This window comes from Dipteris shenzhenensis, chromosome 15 (genome assembly GCF_047967505.1).
Source record: "Dipteris shenzhenensis isolate YYH24624 ecotype China chromosome 15, Dip_SZ_1.0, whole genome shotgun sequence".
In the NCBI taxonomy this organism is placed as follows: Eukaryota; Viridiplantae; Streptophyta; class Polypodiopsida; order Gleicheniales; family Dipteridaceae; genus Dipteris; species Dipteris shenzhenensis.
Window position 1 is genome coordinate 13424130 of NC_141610.1, and position 25907 is coordinate 13450036.

At 43.6% G+C, this 25907-nt stretch overlaps 1 protein-coding gene across 1 annotated transcript in view; it reads right to left on the minus strand.

The window, feature by feature from the left end:
• Positions 1-8415: 8415 nt before the first annotated feature.
• The window catches only part of LOC147893392 (ATP phosphoribosyltransferase 1, chloroplastic-like), a 52438-nt gene continuing 34946 nt past the window's right edge, over positions 8416-25907 (minus strand). The window contains exon 12 of the mRNA XM_087385722.1: positions 8416-8835. Coding sequence (XP_087241848.1) covers positions 8737-8835 — 99 coding nt within the window. The 3' untranslated portion in view covers positions 8416-8736. The remainder of the gene's footprint in view (positions 8836-25907) is intronic.

The following is a 25907-nucleotide window of genomic DNA, read 5'->3' on the forward strand; positions in this document are numbered from 1 at the left end:
ATGAGGTTCCCACACTTTCTGGGGGGACTCATGAGGTTCACCCAGTTTCTGGGGGGCTTAATGAGGTTCCCCTACAATGTGTAGAGATGACCCAAGAGGTCGCCCCAAAAAAGTGGAGGGACTCTTGTCTAAGAGGTCCCACCCTGGAGGTACCTACTACAAATTGTGTAGAGACCAACATGTATATATATCTCTCAATGCAATGAATCTTTGACTCTTTGGGGTTTAATGTTCATTATCCTTTGGTGTTCAGATGTGTGCTTGTTCTCCTTGGGTCCATGCTCCCTTAACACTATTGTGTGATACCATGCTCTAACCTTGCAATCTCTCATCCTCCCCCCTTATTCTCCTCTTCCTTCCTCCCTCCTCCTCCTCTGTTCTTCCTCCTCCTTCTCCTCCTTCCTCCTCCCCCCCTCCTCCTTTCTGCCTTGTCCCTCCTCCTCAACCCTTTACCCCTTCAAGTCGCCAAGCTATCTCCACTCCTCAACCCTAGATTCCTCCTAAACCCTGCAACCCTCTCTAAACCCTGGAACTCCTAGATAGGTCTCTCAACCCTATCCCCCTTCTAAACCCTTGAGATCCCATGGAGGAGAGAGCCTCCATCCATTGTTGTGATCAAGCCTTATTTCTCACCCACATGCACATGAGATCTGCTTTCCATGCTTTAGCCTACACCTCTCACAGGAATACGACCCGAGGACCTATGCTATACTTGTGACCACCTATGCTACAATGAGCAACGACACTACTAGATGACGAATACCCTTGAAACCTAGATTTGGGAGAGACAGCGACAACACTGTGCTAGAAGGTCATTAAACAACAAGATCATATCCGGGATAAGGAGAAAAGGCACAACCAAGTTACAACCTTGCCTTGCCTAGCAGGCATCTTGCTAGATTACATCCTCCAAGTGTTAACATACCTTAATAATTTAATTGTAGTAGTGCACATTGCACCACTCCATGGTGGAAAAAGCAAGTCCAATTGGAGTTTTCCCACCTCAAGTCATCCATCTCAATGGGTGCATGTAAATGTTACAAGGAAGAGTGGTGCCTCTACTTTGCCTCAATCTAAACACTCCACTCAAAGTTACTACTATTTATACCTAGCCTCCATTGGATCAGAAACATAACCCTCTAGTCCCTCTCACTTTCGAGTTGAGTGCCAACCTTTAGGATCTAGTAGGCTAGCCCAAGCGGCTCATCGACGCAAAGTGTTGACAATCAAGTAGCCATACCCAAGCAAGAAGCCTTTGTTAGTTTACCAAGACTGCTACTTTGGAGTGACTCATTGGACCCCATGCCTTGATCCAAGGAGGAATCCAATCAACCAAATTATTTGAGTCCCAACCTTGACTAATTTTGAGCCTCTCCCTTGCTAGCACTTCTTTTTGACATCTAGTGGTGCTAATTGACCCCAACGAGGCTTTGGGTCACAACAACATAGTCCAAGCTAAGTGCAAGATAAATGTTAATCCCCCAAAATCCCATGCATAATAAATGATGAAAATGCACATGGCCTAGGTCATTTTGATTTTTAGGCCCAAGAATCAAATAAGAAGAGTGGGTTAATGTTCTTTCCCTTCCCGATATGCATAGATACATATTTCCCATGCATTAGTGGGTTGGCATGTGAGGTTTCATGTGCATGAGAGAGTGTGGTGTCGGAGAGTAGTAAAATTAATGCCAACATTGGACATCTTAGCAATTTTCAATTAACATTTGACCCCGTATCATTTACAATATGCATCAAAATATGAAGACACAAACTCTATTACCCTATCCATCCAAAAAGAGTAGATCCATCTCATCTGATTGTAATCATCAATGAAGGTTAGAAAGCATATGTATCTGACTTGTAATTTCATGGGCATGGGCCCACAAATGTCAGAGTGAATTGGATGGAGTAGTTTTGTGGCTTGGGTCATGGCCATCATTATAAGGAATCTTGCTGCTACTTGCCTGCCCATGTGGGGCCAACAAACCTCATGGTTGCTAGTGATTGTTGGAAGCCTACCTAGATCAATGCGTTGTATCCAAATTTGGATACCTAAGTTGGATGAATCTTTCATGCCAGAACTTTTGTATATGGCAATGATCCCTCAATAGGCCTTCTTCTTCCTCTACCCTGTGAGCAATAACTCCCCTATGGCCTTGGACCTCCGACATTGATGTTGGCTTTGTCAAAGACCACCTGAATAAACAATATACAACTTTTGTTCATGGCAGTGATCCCTTATTAGGCCTTTGTCTTCCTCTACCCCTTGAGCAATAACTCCCCTATGACCTTGGACCTCAGACATTGATGTTGGCTTTGTCGAAGACCACTTGACCTATTTATGAGTTAGCTTGCCTATTCTAGGCAAACTAACTCATAAATAGTTCTTGAATAGAGAATACCTTATTCACCCCAGAGGCATTATTGAAATGCATGTGCTTGATTTTCATTAGTTTTGATGCTAATAGCCCAATGCCTCTACATCACACAACTCAATCCTACACTACACAGCGAGATGTGCTACAATCTAGTGGCTAGAAACTATGTATGGGTGCAAAATTGGGGCAAAATCTATGATAGTAAGCCATTAAAAATCAAAGCACAATGTGGACTCATATGTACTACATCATTGGTCTAGTACGTATTGTGTGATGCATTGGCTATAAAAAAATTATTTAGTGTGATCTCTCCTTTGTCATGGGAGTCAATTAGCGTATTACCTTACTTTGATCTATAACTATTTGGAGTAGTAGTAAAATCGGATCACCATGTCTCATCCTTGACCCTCATTGTTTTGTTTATCCCCTTTTTCTAAAATGGAATCACCATCTCTTATTCCTTGGCCTTCCTTATTTCCTTTATCCCCTTCATCATTGCCCATTTTATCTTGGTCTTGATCATCTTTCTAAGCAAATTGAAACTCTTTGACAACTTATGTTGATTCGTCATTAAAAGGAAGCGGTGGTCATTACATGTGATAGTTCTTCACCCCAAGTATTTGATGCCTTGCAAGGATTTCCCACAAGGTTTATAGTCTTCACCCTCTTAAAGAGAATGTGGAAGCCCTTTTTTTGACATTGAACCTGATTGATGATGCCTGTTATCCTTAATAAGGGTTGGGTAAGGTCATGATTACAAATATGGTGCCTTGCAAAGATTTCCCACACAAGGATGGCAATATTGACTCTCTTAAAGACAAGGTGGAAGCCCTTTTGATGATATTGACCCTAATTGATGATGCCTATTACCTTTAAAGAGAGTTGGATAAGGTCATGATCATAGAGCTTTATGAGATCTTAGTTGATCCTAAAGCTCCATTACTATGTAAGGACTTTTTGAGCAAGCTTTTGTCATTGATCCAATTATAGTTGGCATCAAATATAGCTCCTCATATTCAAACATATCCACCTAGGTCATGACAATAGTCTAGACTCTAAGGAGAGCAAGTGCAAGATGCCCATAGAAGGTTCTTATCTTGCAATTCTAACTTGCCAATGAGAATTTCCATTACTAGGATCCCTAATTTTTTTATCTTGGTTTTATTAATGATAGCCTATCATAATTTGGGACTGTCCTCTTCAATTTTAACTTTCCCATGAGAATTACCATTACTAGGATCCCTAATTCTTTCAAGTAGATTTGCTAATGATGACCTCTATCATACTTGCAGGAGAGGTGAGTATCATCACGATATATTGAATGTTCTCAATGAGTCTCATCTTGACAATTATGATTAGATAGAGGATTGGCATGAGGCTCTCTTCTCCTTACGCAATATCTATGAATGCATGAAACAAATGGAACTCTGACACAAACTTAGTCCTCCATTTTTATGTTTCTTTCATGTGGGAGGCTTTCTTCACAATATTTTAGGCCTCTTTCACTAAGCTTGGCAATTAACATCCCAAAGGGCCTTCAAATGAATTGTTGTTCTTGGTATTTGTTCTTTTTATAATGTTAGGCTCGAAAATCATTCTCTGGGTGGGTGTAGAGTTCTTGCTTTTTGTGCCCTGGTAGTTTGACTAAGAAAAGGGTAGCCAACAATTGAGAAAAGGGTAGCCAACATGGTTCAATCCATTGTTTGATGGAGACTCATGAAGAAATGAGGCAACTGAGAGATTATCTTATTCACTATTGGTCTTACCTACTACCTCCAATGTCAAATCACATGTAAGGGCCCTCAAGTAAGCAAGGGATTTCTCATCTATCTTGCCTAAGTGCCCATTGCAGAATCCCATCAATAGATCACTTTTGAGATATGTAGAAAGTGGACTCTCCCTTCAATCCAAACAAAGAAAGATGACCAAATGAGAACTAGACATGCCCCAAGAGAAAGACAAAGTGGCCCCATCCTCAGAGATGGAGTAAACATTAGAGCCACACTAATGCTTTTTCCCATTATACTAGGGATTTCATCATCCCATAGGCTGTTGGTGCTAACACATGAGATATAGTTAGAGGAGAGGGCGAGTTAACGAGATGAAAAATGTGTTGAAATTAAGTAATGTAAGTTTGCCTTTGCATTTCTTTATGATGATCTAGTTGGGGAATCTGTTACATGGTTAGAACCACATAATGTGGTTGGTTTCCTACATATCCTTGATCCCCCTATAGCATATATTAAGAGCTAGTGAAGAATTGATGGATGAAAGAAAAGTATGAATGTTTTCAATAGATTCCCCCAAAGGCAAGGATGTACAGTAATTCTAGAAAGTAATCACAATAAGGAGTTAGGAAACATTTTTATTTGGGAAGACGATCTCCACTATTCTCTATAGATGCACCTCAACTACTCAATTCCTAGGGTTGAGCTATTAGATCTTTGATTGGCACTTTGTAATAAACAAGTAACATTGTGTTAGTCTATGAGTATATTGAAAAGGGATCCTAGGAGCTTGGGCTCTCATCCTCGAGTTTGTGGAATTGGCATTGCAATCGCCTTATGGTAATCAACATGTGGCTATAAGCTTCAAGTAGTGGAATTGCAAATGTGATAATCTGAGATCAATTGGATATGTTGAGGTTGTATATACATAAAAGATTTTAATATCCATCATTGTCACTCTCAAATTTTTTTAAAAAACATTATCATGCCAACAATCAAGTGAAAGGAAACACACCACCTCTTCTCTCTCTCTCTCTCTCTCTCTCTCTCTCTCTCTCTCTCTCTCTCCTCTTGCCCCCCTCAACTGTGTCTCTTCCTTAGCCTCAACTACCGTCTACCTCCCATAGGTCGTTATTCATCTTCGGACTATCAGGTCCAGGCCGCCACAATCGAGTCATTTTCTTAGCCCTAAGTCCCTAAGTCATTGCCCTTGGTTGCATCTTGCCTTTCTTAGTTCTCAACTCTAATTATTTAACACCGCCAGTAAGCTATAGCTTTAGCTCAATGTCCTTTCTGTTTGTTTCAATCCACTCCACTTGCAGAGGTTTAGTTCAGTTCAGCCCAATTGGGTTGAACCCCCATCCCCAATGTGTGGGTTAGCTCTGCAGCAGTAGCATACAAGTGTACACAGGCCACCATGAAGTTTCCCAAAGCAAAAATGTTTGTCACCTTAAGCCCAACTAGCAAGATTTTGTAGTCAATTGTTGCATCATTTTCCCTGAGTGCTAGTGCATAGACATATCAAAGGATGAAGATCATTTCAAATCCACAAGACAATATTTATTACCTAGAGTTTGAAGTTTGGGAAACTAAGCCTTGTCTTGAAATGAGAGTTCATGATATGAAGGGCAATGGAAAACAAGAAGTCATCCATGAGATACTACACAAATGCAATGCATCTCCACAATACCACAACTAGTTTCTAAAGTGCAAGAAATGGTCACCACTCAACTGAAATCAATGAAGCAAGAGATGATTGTTGATGTAAATAGCGAAGTGAATAAAGTTGATCTCTACATGGAAGTGAAAGAACAAGAATCTAGAATGAATAATAGAATGATCTTACATGCTGGGGGGTAGAATGATGGATGCCTTTATGTTGATGAGGAGAAAGATATAGATGACATAATCATATGCCTAAAGAATGAAGTACCACAAGTTGAATGGGACGAGATTGATATGTGCAAATTCAATTAAAATGGCACACAAGCACATGTCTATTTCAGAGGGAGGACAGCAAGAGTTAAGTTCCTCATACAAACACATAAGCTAAGAGTACAAAGATTTAGATATCTAAGGAGCTCACTTTGATGCAACTCAAACAAAGAAATAGTGGACTCACCAAACTAAAGGAAGCACGCAAAGCAAGCAGATGGGCAATAGATGGGCAAGCACTATTTAGGGACTCGAATTCTAAACCCAAAGACTCTGATTACTTCTTGCAACTTACCTTAGAGTCTTACCATTTGACATACCTCTCACCACCTATTATAGCTCTTCTAAGGCTATTGGGGCAACCAGGTCTTGAGGTTCAAAAGATGAAAGAACTTGAATTCTAATAGGGCTTTCCACTACAACTTGTTCATGTCAACCAATAGATAGTTGTAAATTTGAATGAATGGGAGTTGTAGGTTCGACATTTGGACCCATACTAGGATGCCAATTTGGACTCATTGTCTATCAATTCCCTTCTCATGGTTATTTGTTCACAAGTTTTTGTTCTTTACTTTTTTTGCATCTTCTCTTTCAAATATTCTTGAATCATGGGCTTTTTGTCAATCCAAGCTGACTACTATGCTTATAACTAAGGGTTGTCTAAGTTATAGTTGTCATAGGTCAAGATGCTCGTTTCGCTACTCGATTCTGAGAGCTTGATAGGCAATTTTGTATTTCATGGCCTTTAAGCACCGTCCCTTTAAATTTATTGAGTTGACAAATGATTTTACAAATTATCAATAATAGAAGTCACCTCTTTTACACTCAACAAATAAGAAGAGCTAAATTCCTCATCTTTGACAAGTTTGTGGAACCAAATAAAGAGCCTCAAGTAGAAGTGTAACGAGAACAATACCATTCCTCAAGTCATGATTATTTGCTCATCTTTATTGGAGTTCACCACATTATCATTACAAGGTATATTCCACCTATCCTACACTTAAAAACTTTTCATCAAGTGTTTTCTACCTTGTGCCTTGTTTTCTTTATATAGCCTTGGAAATCTTAATACATACACATTAAAATTGTGCCAATACATTTATCCTTTCAAATAAGTTACACTAGAATACCTCATAGGTTAGCAAAAAAGCTATGGCTTACTCCAAATAAAGACTTTAGTCATGCAACTTTGGTAATTTGTTCCGTACAATTTTTACTCATCAAATTAGTAGCCTTTAACTATCATAAATCCCGATAAACATGCAATTGAAAGTAGAATGTGGCATAGAAGCAATGCGAAAGCAAATCAAGACATGCATTTGATCACACAAGTGGTTGACATGGAGTGTTAGGCAACTAAAATGAAGCCTCGATGAGGTTGAAATGATCAATAAATAGAGAGTTTTAGATAGGATTTCCAACTATTCTCCGTCTAGACTCCAAGAAGACTTAAACCTTTCGTAGGGCTTCACAACCTCTCTTGATCCACATTTAAGAATAATTTATTCTAGTTTGAGTGTATGGAAATCATTTGGAAATATATTGACATTCTCCCATTTCAAATTCCATGCTTAACCACACCATGCACATCTTTGGATGGAATCATGATTTGCAATTTTTTAATTCCTTAAGAAAATAAAATGCTGCCTTCATCACAAAACTTCATTAGGTTCCCAGAGTTAAATACATTACATAAGAAAGAAAAACCTACAATGCCCATTCAAGAAAGTATAGAACATCTGAAAGATTAGAAAACATTGAAGTCATAGAAGTCTCCTATCTCTCTAACCAAAAGCAATAACTTTTGCTTCTACCCTTTATGCCATGAGACATCTCTACCTCTGATAACGTGAAGAACACGTCTTTATTGTAAGAAATCTGTCCTTTGTTGGAAATCAATTTCATTTAATACTTTTGCCATTTGAATGCGTAATAGAATAGGATTTTGCATGACCAAACTACAATCACATCAAGTCCAACCCTTTACTACATTGTAATCCTAAAATTTATGCCACCTCTTGATCTTGTACAATCTTCTATAATACACGAGGGTTCCCCCTTCAGAGTGACAACTCAGGCAAGATTTTCATTATACAAAACATGGACGCATGGATGATATGGATGTTGAGGTTGCCAATGAGAATTCTAATACAAACTCTCGAAGGTTATCAAATCGAGAGACTTGAAGATATCCATATAATATTAAAAACTCTCAGCACAAACTTAGCCAAATTCTATGCACACACATATATTTCAAAATTGGTCAAGGCAAATCTACACATGTAAAAATGTGAATGTCCCTGAGCCATGACAAACTCTAGTATCATAAGGTACTACTACGTAACACTTGCACAAAAGGCTTATCAGGTTTCAACTATTAACAACGACTCGGGGTTTAATATGACCTCTATTTTGAATCCCTTTGAATAAATTTCTTTCCATGCTAATCGAAAGAAATATTTTTTCGACGCTAGACCTTCTCTCGCAAGTCTACAGCAATTTGATACCACAAGCGTTACAATTACACTGTACTAGCGATGGCTGATGGTTTACAGTTCCCGTCACTATAAAAAATGAAGCTTTTAATATACCATGTATGTCGGACCATTGTTCAAACTTAAATACCTCAAATAACAGGTTTTGAAAGAATTTTACTTCGTATTTAGAAAAAAAATTGAAAAAGTGTAGCCGCAAATTTAGACAAGATTTAGCCTTTCCAACAGTTCTCGCCATCGTGGAGGTTCTTCATCAAAAATGTATGTTAAAGGAGAGACAAGAACCCCACTTCCTCCAACCTGGAGACCAACCACAAGAAGCAGTCAAATAAGCTAAATCAGTATAGCTTGACCAGACAATGAATGGTAGTATCTCTTTAAACCAAATATTGAAGGATGCCAGCTTCTTCATCAAAGTTGCCAATGATACCGACTTCAGATGCTGGAAACAAATGCAAGAACAAAATTAAAAGGGACTGTAAACAGGAATTGCAGACCCTACCTTATGAGAACCAGCGTATGGTTAACCTAAATAAATTACAATCTAGACAATAGGGCTGGGCATGGCATTCCAATCGTTTATTAGCCAGAGAGCTTGGTTCATCCCAAAGCTAGGAAGTTTGAAATGTATACCAACACAGCTGACCCTGTGGGCCTCAACCTCACCTAGCCTATATAAAACCTTGAGGCAAAGAACGTATCAGTTCAAGAACACTTGCAATTGGTTGATTCCCCATGTCTATATTTGCATCAATGTCGATACTCACTTTAGAGCTAGGAGCTCTCTTGTGGACTTTGAAGCAGGAGTTTGGGTTTTTCAAGGTTAAACAAGTAATAATCTCATATAGCGTACTTTTAAACCCTCAGTAAATTTTGTGATATATTTATCTCAACTCAAAAGAACCTCATAGAACAAGGAAAATTTCCTTGACCACACATGGGCCATGATAGTGGTGCTTGAGTGGGACAAAACAAACATGAGCCAAATACCCAATAATAACAGAAAAGCATGAGCAATGACCCAATAACAAAAAGGTCCTTCAAGGAAAAGACGACAAGACACCACCTGCTGAGATGTGCATATCAAAATTGACAGCACAAACCCTGTAGCAACACTACAGATGACTTCTAACATTTACCGAGCTTAAAAAGGACAAAAGAATCAAGATGACAATCCATGGTCCACAGCCTAATCCCCAGCTATGAAGGTGGAAGAGCCAAAGTACAGGAGAAAATGGCAGTGCACCACCTGACCAAGGCACAGAGAAAAATGTACAGCACCGCTTGAACTATACAGGGGACAGAAAAATGTACAGCCCTGCTTGAACTATACAGGAGACAAAAAAGGAGGGAAGGACGAGGAAAGTGGCACCCTTCCACAGAAACAGCCACACTTTTTATGCGTACAGCAAGCCATATTACAGTGACAGGAAAATGGGAGCTAGTGCATGGGTGGACTCCATGACAAGAAGTAATTTCTGTTGGGGTAAAGGCACATTGCCACCCCTTTATTAAAGATATGACACCTATGACTGTCTTAAGACAGTCATAGGGTGAAAAACCTAATCCTAATAAAACTTATGAGTTTGTGGTGTGGCTCATCACTTCACACCCGCATCTTTTGTGTCACCTCTCTCTCTCACTCTCTCCCCGTTGTACTTCTCCCTCTTTCCTTCCCTCTCAACTGGTATCAGAGCAGGTTTTTCTGAGAAATCAGAATTTTATTCAGTCATTTTTTGACTTACAGGGAGTCAGGTACTTTCCTTATCTGATATGGCATCAGGGGGAAGTGAATCATCAATTCTGAACATAAAGAAATTGGAAGGGGCACACAATTATGCATTATGGGCAGAACAGTGTTTGAATGTACTTCTGCTAAAGAAGATTTCTAAGCCCATAAGGGTGAAGGGTGTCAAGCCATCTGGGATGTCAGATGATGAGTGGGAGGAGCTAGATTTGTCCGCGAGGGCTGCTATCATGCTTACTCTCAGTGATTCTCTTGTGTTCAATGTTCAGGCTGAAAAGACCTCTTATGGCCTATGGCAGAGGCTAGCAGAGTTGTATGCCCAAAAGAGTTCAGCCAGTAAGGTGTATTGGTTGAAGAAGCTGGTTGATCTTCGCATGAAGGAAGGTACAGCTATGACCTCACACTTGAGTGAGTTCAATGCCATCTTTACACAGCTGATTGCACAGGGGTTGAACCTTGATGAGGAGTTCAAGGATACTTTCTTGTTGTGTATCCTCCCTGAGAGTTGGGACACTTTCAAGACCACCCTGTCTAATTCAAATGTCACTCTTATATATGCTGATGTAGAGAGCTCTCTCCTTATGGAGGAGATGAGCAAGAAGAATAATGCGGGCAGCAAGTCTTCAAATGCTTTGCAGGTACAGGAAAGAGGCAGGACTCAGCAGAAGGGGAGATCTGCTAGTAAGTCCAAATCCCGCAGTCAGTCCCGTGGCAAAAAGGATATTGAATGCTTTTATTGTGGCAAGAAGGGACATGTGAAGTCTAAGTGCTTCAAGTTTATACGGGATCAGAAAGCCAAGAAGGCTGAGGCAAAGGATGCAGGCAGTGGAAGCAAAGGCAAGGCAAGGCCAAGGTAGATGACTTGGATGCAGTGAATGTTGCAGCAGAGGACAGTGACAGTGACAGACATGATGTTTTATGCTCTTCTGCTGTAATTGCACATACTTTGGTTATTGATGGCCATGACATGCACACCTGGCTCTTGGATTCAGGTGCTTCTTTTCATGTTACTCCTCATAGGGAGTGGTTTACTTCCTACACAGGTACTCATGGAGTTGTTCACCTTGGGAACAACTATGCATGTCAGATTGCAGGGATTGGTAGTATACAAATAGTATTCTCTGATGGACGCATATTTATGCTTGATGGTGTTCGCCATGTGCTGCAAATCAAGAAAAATCTGATTAGCACTGGCTTGTTGGATGACAGTGGTTACCACACCACATTTGGGGATTCCAAGTGGGTGATTACTGATGGCCAGGTTGTAGTGGCTGAGGGTTATAAGAGTGATACCTTGTACCCTCTTTATGTTTCCAGTGTAGGTAATCATGTTGTTGCCATAACCGAGCTGCCAAAGGTTTCATTGTGGCATAGCCGGTTGGGACACATGTCCGTTAAAGGAATGCAAGAACTGTCACGTTTGGGTTATCTGCCGTCTCTTGCATTTTCAGATTTGCCTACTTGTGATCATTGCATATTTGGCAAGCATTCTATGACTCCTCATAAGAGGAGAACTCCCCAAAATAGAGCACCGCTTGATCTAGTGCACACTGATTTGTGTGAGATGCCACAGCTATCACTAGGGGGTGCAAAGTATTTCATTACTTTTATTGATGATGCCACACGCAAAGTGTGGGTCTATTTCTTGAAGCATAAGAGCGATGCCTTAGATGCTTTCAAGAAGTTTGTCGCTCAGGTTGAGAATCGGACAGGTCGCAGGCTGAAATGCCTCAGATCCGATAATGGGGGTGAGTATGTGTCACATGCTTTTGTGCAGTTTTGCGAAGCTAAGGGCATTAAACAGGAACTCACAGCCCCTCATAATGCATCTCAAAATGGTGTGAGTGAGCGGATGAATCGAACTATTCAGGAGAAGGTTCGATGTATGTTGTCTTATGCTGCATTGCCCCATGGCTTTTGGGCAGAAGCCGTGCAAACAGCAGTTCACATAATTAACAGGTCGCCGAACAAGGCTTTGAAGTTGAAAGTGCCAGAGGAGGTGTGGTTTAGCAAGCCACCTTCATATAAGCACTTACGTGTGTTTGGCTGCGAGTGCTTTGCTCATATACGCAAAGAACTGCGCACCAAACTGGAGCCAAAGTCTTCCAGATGCATCTTTATGGGTTATGGTGACGAAGGTGAAATGGGGTACAGGTTATGGGATCCCATTAAACGGAAGATTATACGCAGCAATGATGTCATCTTTAAAGAGGATAGTGTACACAAAGAACCCGTGCAACCTGTGGAATACAGGAGGGTTGTTTATAATGATGTCGGACAGCAAAGAATGCCCATTAATATGCAGCAGCAGGCTGCTGCAGATAACCCTGTTCAAGAGGGTATACAGGCTGATAATCAGCCAGATAATTTTGCCAATGATGCACCACTGAATATGCCAGCAAATGGGGCTGTAGAACAGCCAGATATGGTGGTACAGCCACCCGTCATGCATGACGAACAGGCTAGACAGCAGCCTAATCCGGAACATTTTGTTAGGAGGAGCTCCCGTGTACAACGGCCTCCTGACAGGTTTGTTCCAGGAGCCAATAATGTGGCTGATTTTATTATGCTGACAGATTGTGGTGAGCCTTCCAGCTTCCAGGAAACTATGGGAAGAACAGAGAAAAAGAAGTGGGAGAAAGCCATGCAGTCAGAAATGGACTCCCTACTTCAAAATGATACATGGGACTTGGTGCAACTACCTGCAGGCAGAAAGGTTTTGCCATGCAAGTGGGTTTACAAAGTCAAAGTGGATTCAAATGCTTTACCGAGGTATAAGGCCAGATTGGTTGCCAAGGGATTTAGCAGGAGAAGGGCATTGACTTTGATGAGATCTTTTCTCCTGTAGTCAAGATGACTACTTTGAGAGCAGTGTTAGCTCTTGTTGCTCATGAGGACATGGATTTATGTCGGATGGATGTGAAGACTGCTTTTCTTCACGGAGATCTCCATGATGAGATCTATATGAGTCAGCCAGAGGGATATGCTGTTAAAGGGAAAGAGCAGCTTGTGTGTAAGCTCAAGAGGAGCTTGTATGGACTCAAGCAGGCACCAAGAGAATGGTACAAGAAGTTTGATGCCTTCATGCAGTCCCAAGGGTATCATAGGTGTGAGACCGATCATTGCTTGTACACCAAACGGGCAAAGGATGGCAGTTTGATGCTACTCATTCTATATGTGGATGACATGCTGATTGCCAGTAAATCTCAGCATGAGATTAGTGCTTTGAAGAAACAACTGCATAAGTCTTTTGACATGAAAGACTTGGGTGATGCAAACCATATTCTTGGCATGCGGATTACTCGTGACAGGTCCAAGGGACTTTTGTTTCTGTCACAGAAGGAGTACATTGACAAAGTACTGCAGAGGTTTAAAATGGAGGGGGGGAAGTCTATTAGTACCCCGTTGCCTCCATTTAAAACTCAGCAGTAAGGACAGCCCCAGATCAGATGATGATAAGGCTGAAATGGCCAAGGTTCCGTATGCATCTGCAGTTGGTTCTTTGATGTATGCCATGGTTGCCACTCGTCCAGATATTGCTTTTGCGGTGGGAGTCATCAGCAGGTATATGGCAAATCCAGGCAAGCGGCACTGGGAAGCAGTGAAAGGTGTCTTGAGATATCTCAAGGGTACCAAAGACTTGTGCATATGCTATGGTAGGCAAGATGCATTGGTGCATGGTTTTACAGATTCAGACTATGCAGGGAATGCAGATAACCGGAAGTCAACTACCGGTTATATTTTCACATTTGCAAGAGGTGCTATATCATGGGTGTCTCGGTTGCAGAAATGCGTTGCACTATCAACTACTGAAGCTGAATATGTTGCAGCCACTGAGGCTTGCAAGGAAGCAATATGGCTTACTCGGCTGGTGGAAGATTTGGGCATTACAGGAGATATGCCAATTTTGCATTGTGATAGTCAGAGTGCTATCATGTTGGCAAAGAATCCGGTCTTTCATCAAAAGACCAAGCACATAGATGTGAAATATCATTTCATCAGGGAGGTACTGGAAGACAAGCGACTTGAGCTTGTGAAAGTGCATACTGATGATAATCCTGCAGATTTGCTCACTAAGAGCTTGCCTACAGAGCGGTTTGCACATTGCCGCCACATCATGGGATTAGGATGAGACCATTCTTATTTTATGGTCTTGTATACAGTAACTGTATATTGCTGTAATTTTTATTCTTTTCTCCCCTTTAGGCACATTGGCCTTTAGGTGGGAGGTTGTTGGGGTAAAGGCACATTGCCACCCCTTTATTAAAAATATGACACCTATGACTGTCTTAAGACAGTCATAGGGTGAAAAACCTAATCCTAATAAAACTTATGAGTTTGTGGTGTGGCTCATCACTTCACACCCGCATCTTTTGTGTCACCTCTCTCTCTCACTCTCTCCCCGTTGTACTTCTCCCTCTTTCCTTCCCTCTCAATTTCACAACCCATAGGGTTGTCCCAGTACAATCTTAACATATGTAGTGGGACCTTTCTGCAGATAACAATGATAGGATGATGAAAGCAAGTGCATGGGGTGGACTCCACGACATGAAGTAATTTCAAACCCATAGGGTTGTCCAAGTCCTTACGACTTAATGGATGTTTACTAGATTACCCTCCACCTGCCAGCATGCCTCACAAGATTGGGATGCTCCGCATATCCACCAGGTTTTCATACCCAACACAAAAGGGGATTTTTTTGCCCTTCGTCACTAGTTGCTTTCATACTGGCTTTGGCCATGAGTCTTGGTGAATCTAGGCAATAATGTTGAGTCTTATGAGGACAAAATCAGATTACATAGGTTAAACCTGTGAGTAGCATCAACATATCTTTGGAACCAATGACCTTTGAGTGTGATTATCTATACAGCTTTCACTAAAGTGACCAAAACTGTTTCTAGGCAAAACGTTTCGGCGAAACGTCCGAAAAAATGCAGGCTTCGGAGAAACTTCTAGGGACCTAGAAAATCCCGCACCTCTTTCAGCACATTTGTTGGTCTCGTTTTCTGCTCGAGCCAGCTCCCTGTCATCAACTATTCTCTCACTCACTCAGTTCAACTTCCCTTGCCTCATAGCCCTCCTCTCACATTGCAGCTCACTGCCGTACTCCTCACATTGGGGCCCTTTTGGAAGCCCGGGTTTGCAGTTGTAACAGCCAGCTAGTTCTCTGCACTAGCTTCTCCATTTGGGCCTGCAATCCCTCACTCTCTTCCCTCCTTGCTTCCACTTCCTGCAGCAGGCTGCAGCACATCCTGTTACTCAAACTCTCCTCGCTTCTTCATTCCATATCTTGATTCTTTCTCCCTTTGCTTCTTCAAAGCCTTTTCTCCTACTCTTCCCTTGAGGCTTGAATCCTACAAGCTACAGTCTACTATGGCCTCAAGAGGTGCCAGTGAAAGCCCAAGACGTGATGTATGGCAAGACACTGTTTTCTTTATCTAGGCTACAATATAGGTACTCTCTAAATAAATGGAGCTGCTTTTGCACTCCTTGGGAGCTGCCCTACGCCCTCCCTAAGCTGATGTACTAGATGGCTACAATATAGGTACTCTCTAAATAAATGGAGCTGCTTTTGCACTCCTTGGGAGCTGCCCTGCGCCCTCCCTAAGCTGATGTACCGGATGGCTTTCATGTTGTCCCATAGACCTCTTGGTCTCCCCTGGACGTTAATAGACTTTCTTTCTTTCTTTCTTTAGCATCTGGCACATCTGGCACAAAGAAGACGGTATACGAGTTTTCAGCCCCTCGAGTTCAAGTACACTTTCTATGGGAGGGAGGCTGTGGTACGAAGAGTTGCCATCCATTCTTGAGGGGATCTTCTTTGCACATGAGGTACCCCATCTAGATATGCAAAGATTCGATCCCTCCTCCATCCTACTGTCACGGATCACGTAGTTCAAGCTAAGATGTTGATGGAGCAGAACAAAGAGGACATAAAGGCAACAATTACATCATCCCATTCAGATACTAGGGATGTGGAGGGTTTGGGTGTGTTACACTCACAGCATGAGGCATGAGCATACTGCATCGACACTACAAGTACATGAGAGTACATCTAGTGAGGCTCTACATGCATCCACTTCATCAGCATCCATATCTGTTGGGCTTTCAAATACCATGGCAGTTCCTCCGCGGCCTCTTACCAGGAGGACACATGGGTCAGCAGCATCTACTCTAAGAGTCACTCCTATACAAGCTATCTAGGCACACTGCCTAAAGCAAGAGGCTGAAAACATAGACACTCAGTTTTTCTTTTCTTCTACCTACAAGAAATTTTACCATGCATTTGTAGTTGCTGCTAAATCACAAGCATTATCCCTTGCACTTGCTAGTTGTGAGACTCTCCACACCACATGTCTAAAGAAGCGACTGGGGCTGATCAAGAAAGACTTGTAAGGACTTGGGAAATTTGGGTCCATTTGGATACACCATAGTCTTTGACTGATGGAGTGACACAAACGAGGCACGTGACTACTACCTTGGTGACTACTTGTGTGGGAAGCATCTAGTTGAGAGTGATTGATGCTTTACATGCTGGCCTTCACATCACAGGAGATTGGATATGCGGTCATATTGAGGCAACTAATAGGGAGGTTGGTGAAGACAATGTGGTTAAGTCACGAACAACGGCTCCAATTACAAGAGGATGGGAAGTCTCCTTGAGAAGAAGTATCCCAAGATTGTGTGGATCCCTTGTGCTTCACACGATCTTAATTTGATGATGGAGAATATTAAAAAGTTGTCATAGGTGTCTTGTGTTGTTGAGCAAGCATTGCAATTAGTGACTTATATTACCCCTAAGCTACATGTGCTAGCCTTATTTAGAAGGGAGTGCAAGTGGGAGCTTGTGAGACCTGCGAAGTCATGGTTTGGCTACATCTTCTTGGTTCTAGGCAGGTATGATTCATGCAATTATTAAGTGTTTGTCATTTATCTATTGGAATTAGAAATAGAATCTAGACTCCAAAGCCTAGCCTACTAAATAATCCAAATTTCAAAGAGTGAGTGATTGTTGACTTAAAGGGCTTAATTTTCAAAAGTTGATGAAGAACAAAGAGAGCCTTCGTGTTCAAATTGGCTGGACTGAAATGACTCAAGTTTACCTATTGGGCAGAATGTTAATGTAGCACGGGGAACTCAGATGGGGGGTAGAGTCAATAAACACTTCTTCTCTACTCTTGGCCCTGGACATAGTAGAGAGAGTGTTTCGCAACTTATTGATTCAGATGGGATTTTACAGACAGGTCCAGATGACGTCTTGCGCATAGCTTTAGATCATTATGCCTCCCTTCTCACAGCATATCTTGATACTTAGACTAATGACTTCGTGTTGATGAAGAACAAAGAGAGCCTTCGTGTTCAAATTGGCTAGACTGAAATGACTCAAGTTTACCTGTTGGGCAAAATGTTAATGTAGCACGGGGAACTCAGATGGGGGGTAGAGTCAATAAACACTTCTTCTCTACTCTTGGCCCTGGACATAGTAGAGAGAGTGTTTCGCAACTTATTGATTCAGATGGGATTTTACAGACAGGTCCAGATGACGTCTTGCGCATAGCTTTAGATCATTATGCCTCCCTTCTCACAGCATATCTTGATACTTAGACTAGAGATTATGCTAGACATATTATTTGGCAGACTATTCCTGTGTTGGTGAAACCGGATATGTGAGTATCACTAGATGCACCCTTCACCAACGCAGAGTTTAGGACTGCCCTCTTGGCCCTCACAAGGGCAAGTGCCCAAGTTCAGATGGACTTTCTCCCTCGTTCTTTATTGCTTTTTGGGATACGATTAGGGATCACATTACCTCAGCCCCGCAAGGGTTTGGGACTCGGGTGAGATGCTTGGCTCACTTTCGGAGGGTCTCATTCATCTCATCCCGAAGGGAGGTTGCTGAAATTTAGTGTCCTAGTGGAGGCCTATCACACTCCTAGAAACGTGTTACAAAATTTGGCCAAAGCAATAAGCATGCGTTTGCAGCCCTTACTTCCTGATCTTATTCATGATGCGCAGATTGGTTCTATGCATGGCAAAAGCTTTTTTTATAATAAATTCTCATTTTGGAAAGCTTAAAAGTGTGCCATGCTGAGTGGCCAAAGGCTGGCCATTCTAATCCTGATTTCGAGAAAGCTTATGTCAAAGTAGATTGGGGCTTTCTGGAGGGCACCCTTCTTCATTTTGGCTTTACGGATACATGGATTAGAGGGGTATCGTCTTTATACAGACTAGCCCATAGCCAGGTGCTTATTGGTGGTATAAAGGGAGAGAGAGTTCAAATTTACAGATCAGTCTACTAGGGATGTCCCCTTGCTCCCTTCCTCTTTTTATTTGTGGCTGAAGCTTTAAGTATCTATATTAGATCCTGAGCTGATTATTTTGGCCTGAGACGTCCTTTGAGACGAGAAGTAGAGCTTTTCGATAGAGAGCTAGCAGATGATATTGCTGTTTTTTTGGATGCCACGCCACAGACACTCACTTCTTTCAGGTCAGCATTGGATTTATTTGCACTACTACACGGGCACATATTAATTGGCACAAATCCAATGGCTTTTGGATCAGTGACAAGGACACTCCGGGTTGGGAAAGTGACATCGAATTCACTTGGATTGAAAGGTTTCTGTCAAATATTTGGGATGCTAGGTTGCTTTGGGCATCTCTCCAACACAATAGTTTGCTTCGGTGTTGGAGAGCATAAGGAGAAAGCTCCATTTTGGGGGTTCTACCAAGCTTGACCTTGCCTCCAAAGTAGTGGTGGTTAACTAGGTACTTTTGGCTACTGCCTGGTTTATTTGTTCTTGATGGTGCCACTCGAGATTGCATCACTCAACTTAACAGGCTAATAAGGAATTTTATATGGAGTGGACTTGATGACACAAAGGATATTACAGCCAGAGTGGCTTGGTAGACTCTCGATCTACCCACTTCAGAACCAGGTCCTAATATATTTGATCAAGATTTGCAATGCATGGCCTTGCTCTGCAAGATGGTTGTGAGGGGACTTATGCCTAGGCAAGAGCCGTGGAAGGACTTTTTTATTCGCAGCATACAATCATGCACACAGTCTTCGTGAGGAGATCGGATGGACAGTACCAAATGGATCTTCACTTCAGCCCATCTCAGATCTCCTTCCTCCCCTCTCATGGCTCCTATCTTGAAAGCATGGGCCACCTTCAGGAGTACTCTTTGGAGTGTTCCCCCTTCCTCTCACGGAGAGATTGATAGGCAACCACTCATGTGAAATGATAGCATATTGGATGAGCATCGTAGTAGACCATTGGGTGCCTCTCACTACGTGCAGTGGTCCAGTTGGGAGAGGGGACCTGCCTCCACTGTAGGTGCCTATATAGCTTTCAAAAAGCTTCCAGAAGATAGGAAAGCTCATATGGTTAGTCATCTCGGCAGAATTCAGTAGATCGATGCAGCCTTGCCAATGAATTTGGTTGAGACAGATGGCATGCCTATCATTTGCTCCACTTGGATGGCTCCATTCTGGAGTATAGACAGTTCGAGATGTACATGAGGATGCCCTAGTTTTTTATGTGCATTCGAGAGGCAAGCTATCTAGATCTTCAGATGACATCTTGCTAGAAAGAGCATTTCAACATGTCAGAATTGTAGACTATGGGAGATTAAATGACTTTCAGTGGTACCTGGATCCTGACTCTCTTCTCATTTCCTTGGGATCATGGAGATTATGGCTCTATGGACGTATACCATAAAGTTCCTGCAATGGGACCTAGAAGAGTGGGAGTACATTGATAAAGCACACCGAGAGAAAAACCTGCCCTTTTGTTACACGGTCAAGAACGCCAGGAGATCTCAGCTCGAGTTGTAGAAGTTAAAGGCTTTCTAGAGCTCTTCATTGGGATGTCTTTCACAGATCTACTGATCTGCAAAAAAACTTTTGGAGAAGACTCTGAAAATCCCACAGGAATATAAAAATCACTCTCTTTTCTTGGCTTCCAATTCATGGTGGGATTGCAGTGAACCTGTGGAGATCCAGGTTCGGAGCTGACCCTACTTGTCCCCGTTGCCGTGTTGCTGTGGAGACTATGCAGCATTGTCTATGGAAATTCAGACAAGCACAGGTCATATGGAAGGGGGTTGCCATGATTTTTCAATTATTTTGCTCCTTTCCCTTTCTCCATGAGTTGCTTGGCTTTCCCTTTTGGGGCCTCACGTCTTCTTTGAGAGACATGAGGAAAATCCTCAAGGCAATGGAAGCAAAAGCCCCAAATTCTGAAAAACTAAAGTATGCCAAGGAGGACAAGGCCTTATCAGGCACTCCATGCAATTCCGACATCAAGTTTGGAAAAAGCCCCAAATTTATGGAGGGCAAATGATCCAAAAAGGGGGAAATTCAAGAAAGCCCCAAATGCAACTGTACCAGGCAAATGTCTCTGTGATGTTCCAATCCTGACTGCAAACGTGAACCCAATGTCAAGCCTGCTACTACTGGATTTCGCAGAAATACCTGGGAACCAATTGTATGCTCTTGACAGGTTGACAAAGAGGGGTGAGGAGGTCGAGAGGCGGGCCGATTTGTTGTGAGGAGGGAGAGGGGAGAGGGAGCAGACGAGGGAGAGGGAGTGAAGGAAGGTAAAAGATAAAGCGGAGGGAGTAGGGGGAGGGGGGGTTGACATTGGGAGAAAAGGCAGGGGTGGAACCTAGGAGGGGAAGAACAAAGGTGTCCTTGGCACTCGCCCTAAAGCTATTTGAACCTATGCCAATAGAGGCTACCTTGTATCTTGAAGCACCAGCTTTGGTGATAGATCAAACAACTCTTCCTCTCAAGGAAAATTGACACTCCAGGTAAGGCATCTTCAACCTCTAACTAGGGTCTTGTCCTTGCTTGCTACCTCTTGCAGACCCATCTCCTTCTATTCTTTGTTGCACATTTTCTGATTTTCTTTCTCGACTCTAGTCCAACCATGCACAAAGGAGTGACCCATGCAATTTGAAACTGAGTAGACTGTTGCTTTCGTCTTGCTAATGGAGGACAAGAACCTAAGGGCAAGAGGAGGAACGGCTCGTGAAACGAGAACAAACCTTGGCCACGTGACCCATCTATCTACAACAAAAGAACTATACCATTAGACCTAAAACCTCAACTCACTACCTGAAGACACCTTTAACCAAGGTCTATATATACGATCCCGTGATCTAAGAGTACCGAGGATGCTATGGTCGGTGTCTCGAGTATAGTGCCAAAACAGACCCCGATAGAGGACAAGATGGACCTATGCTCCTTGGGACCATACCTCGATATGTCATGTGTCTAGTGTATATCATCCATTGTGAAACCATGGTACCGAGGATGTAAAAAACCAAATGAGGTCCAAGATAAACTGTAGAAAAGGGGTAGGGGCAGATTTAGAGAAAGGGGGATAGACTAGCGGAAGGGGGGAGAGATAGGGGAAGAAGGGAGGAGAAGGGGTAGAATGAGGTGGGAAAGAGAGGGAGAGATTGAGAGGAAGTAGGGGGGAGAGAGAGAGAGAGAGAGAGAGAGAGAGAGAGAGAGAGAGTGAGTGAGTGAGCGTAGGCACGAAGGAGGAAGGGAGAGTAGATAGGATTAGGTGTCACATCAAAAATTACATAGTAGGAGGTGGATGGAGACTTCTATAGTCCCTCCACATTTCCCCTCTAAAGGGCCTCTAACTGGGCCTCTTTTCCCCCTTCATTACAGCCATCCCTTCCCATACATTTGTTCACCCTTTCTGACTGTCCATCCGTCTCAGGGTGGTAAGCAGTGCTAGGTGTAAGAGAAGTACCCACTGCTGTAAATAATTCCTGCCAAAAGTGACCCATAAATTTTGCATCTCTGTCGCTGACAATCTCTTGAGGGAAACCATGATGCTTAAAAACATGCTCGATGAACTGCCAAGCGACCTGTGATGCTGAATAACGGGTCTTAGTGGGTATGAAATGGGCCTGCTTTGTCATTCTGTCAACCACCACAAAAATGCTATCTCATCCCCGCTCTGTGGAAGGCAACCCTGTGATGAAATCCATAGCAATGTCAGTCCATTTGCCTTCTGGAATAGGAAATGGCTGCAGGAGACCCGCGGGTAACTGGCTGCCCACTTTATTTCGCTGGCAGGGCAAACATTGACTGACAAATTTAACTACATCCCACCACAAGCCATCCCAGATAAAGCTCTGTTTGACCTTTTCCATGGTTGTAAGACACGTTAAGACACGACACGTTAGACATGCTTCAGACACGAGTGTCTAAAGTGTCTTAAAGATAAGACACGTAAGACACGCCATTGTGGTTATAATAATAAATATTTAATTAATATATGTATAAGTATACAAATGTACAACTTGCTAGCATAGCTAGCTGCTAGATTCTAGGAGTACAATAAGCTACACTTAAATAATGCAAGAAGAAACAACGCACTTGTACAATGTAGTTAAGAGTCAAGACTCGTCACTCAAGACTTAAAAGTTAAAGTTAAGACTCACGACTGAAGAGCTCACAAGTTTTGAGTACTTAAAGGTTTAAACTGACAATTGAATCTTGTCACATGTGACATGAATGAAAACTGCATCTCGATACATATAATTGAAAGGAAGCTTTCGACTCTCAAGACTCAAATCTCTGAAGATTCATCCTAATCTGAATCTATGAGGTCACTGCTACTGCTAGATCCAAAGTCACCTTCAATGATAGCATGGCTAAGTCAAACTCTGTGTGTTGTTACTCCCCACCCACAAAAAAAAAAAAAAACGCAAGAGTGTCTAAAGGTGTCTTAAGGTAAGACACGTGTCTTAAGTGTCTTATCATAAGACACGAGTGTCTTATCAACCATGACCTTTTCATATGTCTTAGTAATACCCACATGTCCTTAGGAGATGAGTGCATTTCCTATAAGACCAGCAGTCTGTACTTTGAATCTGGCACCAAATAAATTCTGTCCTTGCACAACAACAGCCCATCATGCAGCTTAAATTCAGCATGCCACTAGCTCAATGGTCTCTGTAACTCCACAAATATGGAAGCTGCCTTAGAATCCTGCATGTATTCTTCCTAAATACCATGAATCCACTCCTGGTAGATGGTAGAAATGGCAGACAAACTGCAAGCCCACATACGAGATAAGGCATTTGCAACCACGTTTTCTTTCCCTTTCCTGTACTCGATGTCAAAATCATAAGACTGAACCTTAGCCAAGCACCTCTTATGCTTCATTAACAAGTTGGGCTGCGTAAGGAAATATCTGAGTGTCCTATGATCTGTCTTAACCTTGATTTTGCTACCATACAGGCAGTGGTGCCATTTTTCGAAAGCATGGAGGATAGCCAGCATTTCCTGATCATACACATAATAATCTAGTTCCTTGGCATCCAATTTCCTGCTTTCAAAAGCAATTACCCCGTGTTCCTATTTTAGCACAACCCCTAATCCTTTGCCACTGGCATCTGCCTCCACAATGAAAGTACGTGAAAAATCAGGGCATACCTACACAGGAGCATGAGTGAGGGCGAATTTCAGGTCATCAAAGCTGCGCTGTGCATCTGTAGACCACATAAAAGCATCCTTCCTCAAAAGGTCTGTCAGAGGGGCTGCCCTCTTGGCAAACTTGTGAATAAAGCGCCTGTAGAAGAAAGCAATACCTAGGAATCCCCTCAACTAAGTAGTATTGCGTAGCTGCGGCCAATCCTCAATGCATTTCACCTTTGCAGGATCCACCCAAATGCCATCCTTGCTCACAATGTGACCAAGATACTCAACCTCTTGTGCCATAAAAGTGCATTTGCTGGTTTTAGCATAAAGCTGATGCAACCTCAAAATTTCCAGCACTTGCTTGACATGTCTGATGTGCTCCTACTTATCCTTGCTGTAAATGAGGATGTCATCAAAAAGGAGAGGCTGCAAAATCTTGTTCATGAGTGCTTGGAAAGTAGCTGGTGCATTGGTCAATCCAAAAGGCATCACCTTGAACTCATACAGTCCCCTCTCGTCACCCTGCCTGCTCCTGCGAATGCCCCTCCCCTCCCCCGCTCCCGTCTACCCCCCCCTCGCGCTGCGCGGCCCCCTCTCCCCTCCCCCTCCTCTTTCTCCGTCGCCTCCCGCCGCGCCCCTCCGTCCCCCTCTCTTCCCTCTCCGCCCGTCATCCCCCCCCCTCTCCTCCCTTCTCCGCCCTCTCCTCGCCTCCCCCCCCCTTGCGTTGCGCTACCACCCGCCCCGCCTCCTCCTCCCCCTCCCCGCTGCTGCGCAATGCTGCCCCCCCCCCTTTCCCCTCCTCCCTCGCCCCCTCTCACACTGCGCTGCCATACCCCCTCCCTTTCCCTCCTCGTCTTCCCCGCCCAGCGCTGCGCTGCCCCCCCCCTTCCCTCCTCCTTCCTTCCCCCTCCACCACTCGCTCCCTCTCCACCACCTCTCCCCCTCCCGCTTCCTCATACCTCTCCATCCCTCCCTCTTTCCTCCCCCGCCTCCGTACCACTCCCCCCTCCTTCGTCTCTGCCATTTCCTGTTCATTCCCCCGCCTTTTGGAGCGTTCGCAGTTTGTCGGTGCGGTATGGCGGCCATGAGCCCGGAACTGGTGGCCCAGACGGACCCCCCCCTCCATCAGCCTACCGCATAACACTGACAGAGCATCAGGTCTCCTTGGTGAAGCAGGCCGCCACGGACTTCTCCCAGACATCCATTTATGGGAAAGTCATTGGCTACGCCCCTTCACGAGCAGACATCAGGGACTGGTTGCAGTCCACCCTTTACCTTGAGGACAGCCACATTGAGGAGGTTGCACTCATGGGACGTGGTATCTTCTCGCTCAAGCTCTCCTCAGCACAGGCTGCGAGCGATACGATCAGACGGTCCCCTACTTCTGTGGGTGGGAAGATCATCCTTATGGTCCCATGGTATAGGGATTTCAGTGTAGCGGACTTCGATGCCCGCTTCCGCATTCCTCACCATCCGGTTACCCTCATTTTCCCAGGCCTCGCAACCGAGCTTCGCCCAATCATTAAGGACCTAGGGGCGCACTTTGGCTGGCTCATGCAGGACACCTTCATTGATGCGGCGGCAGTCCAAGAGGTGCCACGTGTCAAAGTGGCAGTCCTAGATCCATAGAGTATCCCCTCGGAGTTCGAGATTGAGACGGACTCAGGTGTGGTGACGCAGCGCATTATGGTCACTGGTCGCCCAAATCAGTGTCTGAGATGCCACGGCTTCGGGCACCAGGCGCGCTCCTGCCCTTGCTTCACGAGGACAGAACCTCAGAAGGCCCCCATCCAGGCAACTCAGGATCCCCCCGCAGGCATCGACACCCCCTCCCGAAGGGGAAGGCTGGACTGAGGTCAAAAGAAAACGGAAAGGAAACAAAACAGGACCAAAAAAGCCTTCCCATCTACAGCAAGAGCCCCCTGTGGTCACCAACCAGCAACAGCCCGGTTAGGGGAAGGAGAAAGGCAAGGAGAAGATCAGCCAGCCCCCCCCTCATCCTTCACCCCGCCCCCCCTCTCATCCCCCCTCCTCCTCGGTCCCCCTACCTCCCCCGCCTCCAGGATCCCCCCCAGCACCGTTGGTTTCAGCCCCCCCCTCTCCCTCGAGCATGATCCTGAGGGAACCCCCCCCTCCACCTGCACCACCTGTGGCCCCGAAGCTAGCACAGAC